This window comes from Takifugu flavidus, unplaced genomic scaffold (genome assembly GCF_003711565.1).
Source record: "Takifugu flavidus isolate HTHZ2018 unplaced genomic scaffold, ASM371156v2 ctg499, whole genome shotgun sequence".
Taxonomy (NCBI): domain Eukaryota; kingdom Metazoa; phylum Chordata; class Actinopteri; order Tetraodontiformes; family Tetraodontidae; genus Takifugu; species Takifugu flavidus.
The window spans coordinates 1-12,671 of NW_026622114.1; the positions used below are offsets into that span (position 1 = coordinate 1).

Consider the following 12,671-nt stretch of genomic DNA (forward strand, 5'->3'; position numbering starts at 1 on the left):
CCGAGTAGACCCCCAGTTTACAACATTCAAAACCAGCAAAAGTTAGGCTTGATATTTAGCTGAAAATTAATTCAAACTGACCACTCGGCCATGCTCAATTTATAATGTGTGTTCTGCTGTTGTAGTTTTATTTTGTAGAGAAATATTTTAAAACTTGTAACAATACGAAAATGTTTTAGAATGTGTGCGTCAGAATAACACTCAAAGGTTATAAGAAATTAATCAGAAGCCCAAGGGCTTAACTTGCAAGACCACAGAAGTCTAACACTGAGAAATATCTTGTATCCACTGGCTACCTCATCAGTATAATCTATACAGCCACATCATCAGACTATGGCATAGGATGTTGCACAACATAAAACAATTTAAGGCACACCTCAAATATTGACATACGGGAATGTGATGTTATTGATTGATCTTTGTAAAAAATGTTTCATAGATTAAAGACTTTTTTTATTCGTGTAGTGACACCAGTCTGAGTTTGGGGTGATGTTAATTTCACATGAAGTCAAACATAACTATACTATTGCAAACAGGTACCTCTCATGATACCATCACGTCAGGACCAATGTAATCACTGTGGGTATACCATGCTGTTGATATAAGGTCACACACGAATCACATCCAAGGTAGTTTTCTCTGTCAACTGGACTGGGTTTCTTCTCTTGAAGACGTTTCGCCTTCTATCCAGAAGGCTTCTTCAGTTCTGAAATCGCTTGGGAGAGAGCTTGAAAATATATAGCCCCTGTGGACCATTTGCATGCTAATGATCCGGGTGGTCACCTGAGAGTCGTTAGCAGGGTCGTTGGTCGGGTCGTTCACCTAGTTTCTGTTGAGGTGTCTCCCCTTTGTCTGCTGGGTCACATGGTGATGAGTCACTGGGTCTCCTGGAATGGTGTGAATGTTTGTTTTGCTGTTGGAAGGAGTGGAGGACTGCATTGTATGTGGGTGATAGGAAGTGCCTCAGGCCACCACCTCTGTTCAAGGATGGTTTCTCCAATTTAACATGGATAGCTTCCTTAACCCCCCTTTCAAACCAGCGGTCTTCTCTGGCCAGTATCCTTACTTGGCTGTCCTCGAAGGAGTGCCCACTCTCTTTAAGTGTAAGTGGACTGCTGAATCCTGACCCGAAGAGGGTGGCACGTCTGTGTTGTCTGAGGACAGAAATCTCACCATCGAAGTCTACAGAAAACCTACACATACTGACCAGTACCTCCAGTTTGACTCTCACCATCCACTGGAACACAAGTTGGGAGTGATCAGAACCCTCCAACACCGGGCCAGAGAAATACCCACCACATCCCAAGGCAGAAAGAAGGAACAGGACCACATTAAGACAGCTCTCAAAACATGTGGCTACCCAGACTGGGCCTTCACCAGGACCTCAAGAAAGCGAGACCTCAGCAAAGGAGAGGAGGAGGAGAGAAACAAACGTCGCAGCGTTTCCATCCCCTACCTGTCTGGAGTCTCGGAGAAGTTTAGGAGGATCCTCCAGAAACACGACATACCGGTTCATTTCAAACCCAGCAACACTCTCAGACAGAGGTTAGTACACCCAAAGGACAAGACACAAGACCCAAACAAAGTAATGTTGTCTATGCTGTACAGTGCCAGGAGGAATGCAAGGAACTGTACATTGGGGAAACCAAACAACCTCTCCACAGAAGAATGGCACAACACAGACGTGCCACCTCTTCGGGTCAGGATTCAGCAGTCCACTTACACTTAAAGGAGAGTGGGCACTCCTTCGAGGACAGCCAAGTAAGGATACTGGCCAGAGAAGACCGCTGGTTTGAAAGGGGGGTTAAGGAAGCTATCCATGTTAAATTGGAGAAACCATCCTTGAACAGAGGTGGTGGCCTGAGGCACTTCCTATCACCCACATACAATGCAGTCCTCCACTCCTTCCAACAGCAAAACAAACATTCACACCATTCCAGGAGACCCAGTGACTCATCACCATGTGACCCAGCAGACAAAGGGGAGACACCTCAACAGAAACTAGGTGAACGACCCGACCAACGACCCTGCTAACGACTCTCAGGTGACCACCCGGATCATTAGCATGCAAATGGTCCACAGGGGCTATATATTTTCAAGCTCTCTCCCAAGCGATTTCAGAACTGAAGAAGCCTTCTGGATAGAAGGCGAAACGTCTTCAAGAGAAGAAACCCAGTCCAGTTGACAGAGAAAACTACCTTGGATACAATGACCTGGATGACTGAGAATTTACACAGACATCACGAATCACATCGTAATTTAGTGTGAAAAAAGCTTGAAAAGTAAATGACATGTGCTTTGAACAGGAAGTAGAAGTGTCTGCAGAAGCGGGAATTCGAGATACAAAAAACAAAGGCACAGCATGGAGAAGGATGTATATATCAAGGCTTTCTTCATTAATTTGAAGTAAAAACACAGCCCTCCCCCCATGACACAAGCAATTATAAATGCCTAAAGGAACATGGTCAAACAAGTGTTTCATGAAACTAATTACTGAGCATTTACTTGAACCACTGGATCTTTGTCTTGCCATGAACTAGTCCAGCGTGCACTTCCTGCCCAAATGTAGCAAGCCTATGCGCCAGCACTCGCACCAATTAAGGGAGAAATGACAGAAAATAGATCGCTAAACATATTAGTTCTCTCAGGCAAATCTTTCATCTTTATCAGCCAGATTACATGTGATCGTGTTTCCTGTATGTCACACCCTCAAGTCATCTCTGGCTGCCCAATCAGACACAAGCTCTGCATTTATCAGTGTACAAAGAACCAGTCTTCTCTTCACTCTGCCCAACACTTGGAGCAAGATGGCATCTGCAAAGTTTGTTTTCTGTCTGATGTGCTTAGAGAAAATTGGTGAGGTGAATATACAGTATGTATATATTATTAATTGCACATTTTCTTATTAATTTCTTAATAATATTAATCTTCCTCCTTTTGTGCTTGCTGTTTAATTTTCAGCTACAAGGGAATTTTCTCCATCTTTGAATTGGAAGACCAATTTTATCTTGGTCAAACCTGGACAGAACCTGACTTTGCCGTGTCTTCACAGAGATGATTTTTCTACCAGGATCTCTTGGTTTAAACAAATTCTGGGAGAGAAGCCGAGGCTGATCTGTATGTACTGGATATCAAGTAAATGTTGGATATTGTGAATGACTTCAAAACCAATCCACGTTTCCAAATACATCCTGGTAACAAAGGAGCTTATCTGACAATATCAGATTTGGAGTTATCAGACTCAGCCACCTATTACTGTGTAAATCAGTATTTAACAGTATTTGACTTTCTAGAAAGTTATGTCATTGTAGAGGGTTCAGGGTTGACTATAGATCAGCCAGCATCACATTCTATCCAAGCAGAAGGTTCTGTGATGCTGAATTGTACAGTACATACTGGGTGGACTTGTAATGGGGATCACACTGTTTACTGGTTCAGAAACTCTGGACCATCTCAACTGGGACTCATGTATGTACAGCCATACAGGCAGGAATAAGCAGTGTGAGAGGAAAACCAACACCTGTTTCTACAGCTTCTCCATGCAGAACCTGAACACTTCTCAGACTGGGACCTACATAGACATTGAACGCTATGCCTCATCTGTACTGGACTACATCTCCACCTCTATAGACAGTGTCACCACCCAGAAACAGATCACCATGTACCCTAATCAGAAGCCCTGGATGAATAGGGATGTCCGTCTCCTGCTGAAGGCCCGTAACATCGCCTTCCGATCGGGGGATGCACAAACCTACAGCACAGCCAGAGCTAACCTGAAGCGGGGTATTAAGAAAGCCAAACACGACTACAAGCTGAAGGTAGAAGGGCACTTCTCCAACTCCAACCCCCGATCTATGTGGCAGGGCATTCAGGTCATCAGCAACTACAAGCCCATCAATCCCTCTCCCCCCTCAACCGACATCTCCTTCCTCATTGAGCTAAACAACTTCTATGCTCGGTTTGAGAAGGACAACCAAGAACAAGCGAGCAAGGTAGAGCTGACTGCTGGCCACCAACCCTTAACTTTCTCTACCACTGATGTCAGAGCGGAACTGAGCAGGATCAATCCACGCAAAGCTGCGGGCCCCGATGGCATCCCTGGACGCGTGCTCAGAACTTGTGCTGCGGAGTTAGCAGGGGTCCTGACGGACTTATTCAATCTATCCCTGGCTCATGCAGTTGTGCCGACCTGCTTCAAATCCACCTCCATCGTGCCAGTACCAAAACATTCCACCCCAGCTTGTCTCAATGACTATCGTCCAGTAGCACTCACTCCCATCATAACAAAGTGCTTAGAGCAGCTGGTCTTGGCACAACTCAAATCCTGTCTCCCCCCCAACCCTGGACCCCTGTCCTCTCACAGCTGGACAATAAAGACACATACGCCCGAATGCTGTTCATAGACTTCAGTTCAGCATTTAACACTGTCATCCCCTCCAAGCTGATAACCAAACTAAGGGATCTGGACATCAGCACCTCCATCTGCAACTGGTTATTGGACTTTCTGACCAATAGACCACAACATGTGCAGTTAGATCATCACTGCCTCCTTCCCTCACTGTAAACACTGGAGTACCACAAGGCTGTGTGATGAGCCCATTCCTCTACTCCCTTTTCACCCACGACTGCAGAGCTATACATGGTTCCAACACCATCATCAATCACCACGGTGATTGGCCTCATCAAGGATAACGATGAATCAGCTTACAGGGAGGAGGTGGACCGCTTAGCTACGTGGTGCCACAACAACAACCTGCAACCAAAGAACTGTCCTGGACTTCAGGAGGAAGACGGACATCCACCCACCCATCCACATCAACGGAGCAGTGTGTGTCCAGCTTCAAATTCCTGGGGATCCACCTCTCACAGGACCTCCTGGACGACTAACTGCTCCAGTTTGGTGAAGACGGCTCACCAGCGTCTCTTCTTCTGAGGACTCTGAAGAAACACCACCTCTCTTCAGACATCCTGGTGAACTTCTATCGCTGCTCCATCGAGAGCATCCTTACCAGCTGTGTTACGGTCTGGTATGGGAACTGCTCTGCCTCAGACCGGAAGGCATTGCAGAAGGTGGTGAAGACCGCCCAGCGAATAGCTGGAGCTTCTCTTCCTTCCATTGAGGACATATACAGGAGGCGCTGTCACAGGAGGGCCAAGAAGGTCTAAAGACTCCTGTCACCCAGCACATGGACTGTTTACCCTCATGCCCTCTGGGAGGCGCTACAGGAGCCTCCGGACAAAAACCACCAGGTTCAGAAACAGCTTCTTCCCCACTGCTGTCTCCCTGCTGAACTCCAACCCCTCTCACTTTACCTCCCTGCACTATTTACATCTGTTATTTGCACTACCCACTTCCGGTTACTTGCACTGCTTTCCATACTTTGCACATTCTTACCATATTTTATCATTATTGTATAGTTAAAACATTGATCCTGTAGGAAATTCAGCACCATAGTTACAGCCTGTATATATATTTATCTTGGTTGCAAAGACTTTTATATACCCTTTACATATCTGTGAACTCTGTAAATACAAACATATAGATTGATATCATAAACATATTCATTGTGTGTATATATTGTATATAGCCATCACAGTTTTATTCGCTACTTAAGCACTTCTGGTTAGATGCTAACTGCATTTCGTTGCCTTGTACTTGTAACATGTGTAATGACAATAAAGTTTAATCTAATCCAATCTAATGTGCTGTTGCAGCATGTGGACACATTCTGTTTGGAAATGGAACCACGCTGGTGTTTGAGGGTGAGTGTGTTTGAAATCATTTTATTCAAAAGGTTTATACAAGTTGTTAAAGTGCTACATATTTTTGTGCAGATTATTATATATATATTGTTGAAATAATTTACATAATATCCAGTTTTAAAAAAATTAAGCCAGAATCCACTAATTTATTTTATTGTCCATAAAAAGGTTACCCCAGTTAGCTCTGTTCAGTTGGTTTCAAAATATATAGCGATTGTTAGAAAAATTAACCTTATGTTTAAACAGATATGGCCTAAATATCCCTGATTCTCTGTTATATGGAGCTTTTAGTTTCTAAAATGTGGAGGAAATGTAACATTTATAGCCCATTTTAAATTTTACATGGAGATGGAACCAAACAGGTGTTTGAGGGTGAATTACCTTCTATGTTCATGACTCCGGTATTCTGAGTTTCGACTGTTATGACTTTAACTTGGATTCAGGAATTTGAATTGATTATTTGATTTGTCTAGTTTTACCAGGTCTGGTTTTTGGCAAATCTGGCTACTAGCACAAAAGTCTTTGTTCTTTACATTACATGTTTCAAAGCAGTGTGACATGTTCACAGTGACTGTAGAGAGGTGACTCCTCAGCGAAAAGGTGCAATTTATGATAAGTTTTATTCCTGATAATTTCTGAGTTGCAAATACCTGAAAAAAGTTGTGTGGAAATATTGTAGCCAAACTAGGAATTTGACAATGATAACTTGGATTTAGATTATGAACCTCAAAAACAATTATTTAATTGGCTTAAACTTGCAATAAAAGGCCATTCCCCTCAACTCATTGGTTTCAGAGCCTGGGTACTTGAGAAAAACTTATTCAACAGAACTGGTGGTTGGAGTAAATCGCTACCTGTACTTGTTCAAGCTCTACTGCCTGTTCTTCTTCACCATGGAACTGAAACCTTGACCTCTGTCTGCTGCTGTGTTCATCTACAAATGATAAATACTCTCAGTTCTCAGTTTACTTCCTGTGTGGTGCATCATCATTCAGCACCTTTCTGGTAGAGTATCTGGCTTTCTCGGTGTGCATGATGAACAGTCACAGCTGCAATTATAAAGGTGTGATTAATTACACTTCTGGGCTTATTTTAGAGTGTAATTTTACATTTCTAACATTCCATTTTATTTTTCAAAATCGCATGTAAGACCACCTCTATTCAAACCAAATGTATTTTCTATTAGTCAGAATAAAGTTGTTCATGAAATATTCAAAATGCACTGAGTTCATTGTGTCATTTACAGGATTGTCCAGATGCAGATGGTTCTGTTTTGTGGAAGAAGATGAACAGAGAACATACCTGGACTGAATGTGTTTACTTCAGTGTAAAGCAGTAGAATAGAAAAATGACCATTTTCAACAATTTTAGATATCTTGTAGTTTCAGAAAACTCACAAAATAGAAAAAGGCTCTTCTGTGGTGATTTATAGATATTTGATTTATTGTGTACATTCTACATTGTTCAGGATGTTCAGGATCCTTGGTACAATAAAGGAGGAAATAACCAACACACACTTGATTGTCTTGTCCTCCAACAGTCAGTATCTGCCACAGGCTGTATCTCCAGGGCTTTATTTCCCCAGGTTTTTGATTGGTGCAACAACTGACTGGAGCTAAATGTCACGAAAACCAAAGAGATTGGTGGTGACTTTTCCAACAAGCACTTGCAGCTGTTGAATGTTTCTTATTTTACAAAAAAATATCCTTGAAGTTGAAAAAGACTGTAAATAATCCAGAATGTGCAGCTGTTAATTTAGTGTGGCATATAAATTTTAGAACTTGTCTATCTGAATAAGACACACAGGGTATGATGAGAACTTATGTAGACACCCTAGGTGTTAGCTTACACACCCCCACATGTGACGCTGTGCAGTAGAAACAAAACCACAACATCAGTTACTGCTCGACCTGTTTGCTGTCTGTTTTTGCATTTGCAATCATATTTCTTTTCTTTCTTTCTTCTTCTTCTTGGAATAAAACATTACATAATTATATACAGTACACATCATGTAAAGAAATATCAAGTAATATACCATACCATTCATACGTTACCATACGTACAGCCATGTTTTTAGACTATGATGCAAAACACTTAAAGTTTTGACATGTTTAAAAATAATCCTGTACTTATATATTTTGTCCTGCAGTCAATCTTCTTCTAAAATAAGATTCAAATAAAGTTGCAGCCCTTATTGTCTAAAATGTCCAAATGTGTTTTTTGTAACACAGTCAGAATTTTTTTTTTTTTTAATTGTGCTGCAGCTATGACGGTAATACTTGTACATACTTGCATGGTGGGCTTGACTTTTCCCCTTCTGTCTTGGTGGTTTCAAACAGGAAGTCTTTGCTGTGTCTTAACACACAGCAGTCAAACTACATCGCTTCACTCTCTTGACCTTGGCATTCAAAGACAACTAGTGTAAGGAAAATGACATTGCTGTAATGTTAATGTGATCCCCATTGCAGTCACATCAACACATGTTCTTGTCAATAGTGTTATTTCTGTTTGTATTAAGCACATTTATCCATCGAATTGTCTGTATGCAAACATTTTTAGATTAGATTATATTTTAGATTATAATGACACATTCACTTGAGTACATACATTTTGTTTAATATATAGGTTAATAAGTGGACTAATTCATGATTTTATAGGCTTACAAAAACACAATATTCCAGTTCCTCTGATATACTCCGTGTTGATTCTATCCATGTGCAACAGAGAGTGCTTACATCTTCATCAGTTCCTCCTCCAGCTTCTCTTGCTGTCTTCTCCTCAGGGCCACTGTCTATGGGCCAGGGCCACCAATGCGGTGTTGCTCTGACTTTCCTGTTTTGAATTGTACCTATCTGGGCATTCATTCAGGGTGTCGTGGCATGATCAACTTTTGGCTCATCACTAGTTCTCCACTGGGGTCACCCAAGGATCGGTGCCGGGGCTGCTGCTCTTTGCCATATACGCAACATTGCTCAGGCAAATCATCCCATGGTCTCCCATGGTGTTTTATACCAGTGCTTTCCACATGGCACCCAGTTCTGCGTCTCATTTCCCCAGACTAACCCTCAGGCTCAGACTAGATCTCACCATGTCTCTCAGACATATCCGCATGGATGCAGGGCCACCACATGTAGCATCAGTCTCCCTGTCATCCCGTCACTTTGCCGTATCCAACCTCAGAAAAGCCAGGCCATTAAACCTACAAATGCTGATACAAGCCATGGTGATCTCCCATATTTCCACCAATTCAGATAGTCTAACGAAAGCAGGCCCATGCCACCTCACTGCTGATAGAGGTCTACTGTACCTGCCCACATTAAGATCATGTCATTCATGCTAACCGACAGACTAATACCTGAATCTGCTCCCTCTTACGTGAACAATCTTGTTTGAGCCCATGCTACCCCTCGTTGCTGCATCATTTTCCAAAAGCTGTCTGTCATAATAATTAGTGAGCATTTACTGGATGCATTACTGCAACATGGAAAATATAAAAAAGAATGATTGCTGGTTGGTGGTTGGTTGTTGTTGATTGGTTAGAAATGATGCACATTATAACTCAACTCAAATTGAATTCTATTTATATATGAAGCAAAATCCTATTCTTAAGGGAATCCAAAGTTTTTTCTTGTGGGTTTTTTTAACCTTTAAATCTCCCTTTGATTTCTCCAACATCAATTTTATCAAGCAAATCTGACATTACAAGTGATCGTGTTTCCTGTATCTCACACCCTCGAGTCATCTCCAGCTGCCCAATCAGATACAAGTGCAGCATTTATCAGTTTAAAAAGGACCAGTCTTCTCTTCACTCAGCCCAAAACTTGGAGCAAGATGACATCTGCAAAGTTGATCTTCTGGCTGATATGTTTGGAGAAATTTGGTGAGGATTTCTTTTTTGTTTGTATTTTGTTTATTTATGGCATCATTTGCAAAATTCTAGATTAAACATTAAACGGTGTTCATTTTTAATTGTATTTTTTTTTCTCAGACAGCTACAATGGAATTTTCTCCATCTTTGAATTGGAAGACCAATAATATCTTGGTCAAACCTGGACAGAACCTGACTTTGCCGTGTCTTCACAGAGATGATTTTTCTAGCAGGATCTCTTGGTTTAAAGAAACTCTGGGAGAGAGGCCGATTCTGATCTGTGTGTACTGGATATCAAGTAAATATTGTAGATGTGCTAATGACTTCAAAACCAATCCACGTTTCCAACTACATCCTGGTAACAATGGAACTAATCTGACAATAACAGATTTGGTGTTATCAGACTCAGCCACCTATTACTGTGTAAATCGGTATTTAAATGTATTTGACTTTACAGAAGGTCATAATGTCATTGTAGAGGGTTCAGGGTTGACCATAGATCAGTCAGCAACTCAGTCTATCCAAGCAGAAGGTTCTGTGACGCTGAATTGTACAGTACATACTGGGTGGACTTGTGATGGGGATCACACTGTTTACTGGTTCAGAAACTCTGGACCATCTCAACTGGGACTCATGTACAACGATACAGGCGGGAATAAGCAGTGTGAGAGGAAAACCAACACCTGTTTCTACAGCTTCTCCATGAAGAACCTGAACACTTCTCAGACTGGGACCTACTATTGTGCTGTTGCAGCATGTGGACACATTCTGTTTGGAAATGGAACCACGCTGGTGTGTGAGGGTGAGTGCTCTAATTTTGTGCAGATTATTTTCTGTATATTGTAGAAATAATTTACATATTATCTAGTTTTAAAAATACTAAGACAGCATCCAGTAATTTATTTAATTGTCCATAAAAAGGTTATCCTAATTAGCTCTGTTCAGTTGGTTTATATATAGTGTTTTATCGAAACATTTACCAGTTCAAACAGATATGGCCTAAATAACCCCCAATTCTCTGTTTACACAGAGCTTTCAGTATCTAAAATGAGGAGAATTGTAACATTTAAAGCCTGGTTTGAATTGTACATGGACACTGTGACAGTCCTTTAAAAACATATATTTGTAGTCAAAGTATCACTTTAACTCATTACTTTTTATGTCAGTATAGGTTCTGTTTCTATATTGTTACTTTATAAAATAATTTGTGACTGGCGATGTCTATTGTCTCCCTGAATTAAACAGTAATGACATCATAACTAGCTTAATATAAAGTGAGAGGACAAATTTGTTGAAATACTTAAATGATTGTCTGAAACGGCATCGCAGATATCACAATTTCTGATGCATCTCGTTACAGATGAAGGAAACCATCTTGTTTTGGTGTATTTCCTCAGTGCGGCCTGGATATTTACCATCATTGTGGTTGTTTTATTATCCATTTCAGTTTTTATGACAAAAGGAAAAACAGTCATCACTCTTTGGGTAACTGATGTAATATATTTTGAAGATTCTTAAAGGTAAACTGGGAAAATTACTTTAAAAAAATCTCTTCCTGTGTTTTAAAACAGACTCTCAATCAAGAGTCCAAGCTTCATCGAGCAAATGCAGAGGTAGAGACAATTTTGATTTTTTTTTTAAAGTTTATATGTATAAATAATCCTTATTTACACACACTAACTTACCCTTTATCACATATCTCCAGGGCTACCAAGAGGAAAACAACCTCCATTATGCAGCTTTGAGGAAAACCAGCCCAACAGATCAATGCAGAACAGACAGATCAATGCAGAACAGACAGAATGTGTGTACTCTGCTGTGAGGCTGTAGATGTCATGTTGTCATTGCAGTTTAACACAGGACCTAATTAAGTATTTTGAATTTACTCATACCGGTTTCTACATTTTCAATTGTATCATTTATCAATCTCGATGAAACAAAGTTTTCCTAATAAAGTTGTTTTTTCTGGCCATGTCGACAAATGATAGATTACCTCCATATATTTATATTCATTTTATGAAGACAAAGCTTGTATCGTGCTGTTGCAGTCCTTAATTTGTGAAGTCAAAAGCTGCAACAATGGTTTTCACAAGCATTCATATCCATCGGACTATTAAGTTGACCAAAACACCCACTGGATGAGACAAATGCTCCATTATGTGATCATGACCATGTAAACAGCAACAGGCTATGTCTTGGATACATAGAAATGCTAAGGCAGGGGTAGTATTATCCAAAGGGTTGGCGTACTCCTGCTGTGGCCACCGTGGTCTCTCCTTCCCGGAACGATTTTTCCCAGGAACAATTTTTGCTTATTTGGGATCCAATTTGCCAGCAGCTTAGAAAACGTTTAGCTATCTTTGTTGACCTCTTTTTTGTAAAACTTGCAGCATAAAGACTAAAAAAACAGATAACAAAATTGAACACAATACAAATATTAATTGTTGATTTAATTAAAAATTACTACCTGCTCAAGATTCCCAATACAACTGAAACCTTGACATCTGTCTGCTGCTTTTTGAATCTGCAGACCTTGGTTAGCTTCCTAATTGGTGCATCAGCATTCAGCATGATGAAAAGCAGTCACAGCTGCCATTGTTAAGATATAATCAATTAAAACTTTATTTTGCAACAAAAGACCTTCAACAGTTTTATTAGAATTGTGAAAAAACTGGCCAAGGGATTTTTGTCCATCCCTCTATCAGTCTTCGACTTCTTTATCTCTTTTAGGGGACAGGTGGCCGCTTATCCCACTTCTAACTCACAAAGACAAACAACTGTTCATGCCCTCATTCACTTCTAATGTCAATGCACATGGACACGGGGAAACAGGCAAACTCTGCACAAAAAAGCCCCCCTGACTGCAGGAACCTTCTTGCTTTGTGGCAGCCATTTTAGCCCCTACATAACCGTACCACCCCTGTGTCAGTTCACCTCATGTGTGTCTCCCCTTGTGTTGTGCCACTTTCATCATCATGTTGTGATTACTGATCACAAAGTGCCATAATCATAAAGCATAATCTTTACAAATATTATCGTT

The 12,671-nt window shown here is 40.8% G+C and overlaps 1 protein-coding gene and 1 pseudogene across 1 annotated transcript; both read left to right on the top strand.

Moving 5' to 3' along the window:
* The first annotated feature begins 2,802 nt into the window (after positions 1-2,802).
* On the top strand, positions 2,803-7,279 carry LOC130520733 (uncharacterized; annotated as a pseudogene).
* A 2,475-nt stretch (positions 7,280-9,754) lies between these two features.
* LOC130520732 (uncharacterized) lies at positions 9,755-10,663 on the top strand (the record flags this gene model as incomplete). Its single annotated transcript, XM_057024443.1, has 1 exon — positions 9,755-10,663. A coding segment is annotated over one exon (723 nt), but the record flags the coding sequence as incomplete, so codon positions are not given.
* Positions 10,664-12,671: the final 2,008 nt, after the last annotated feature.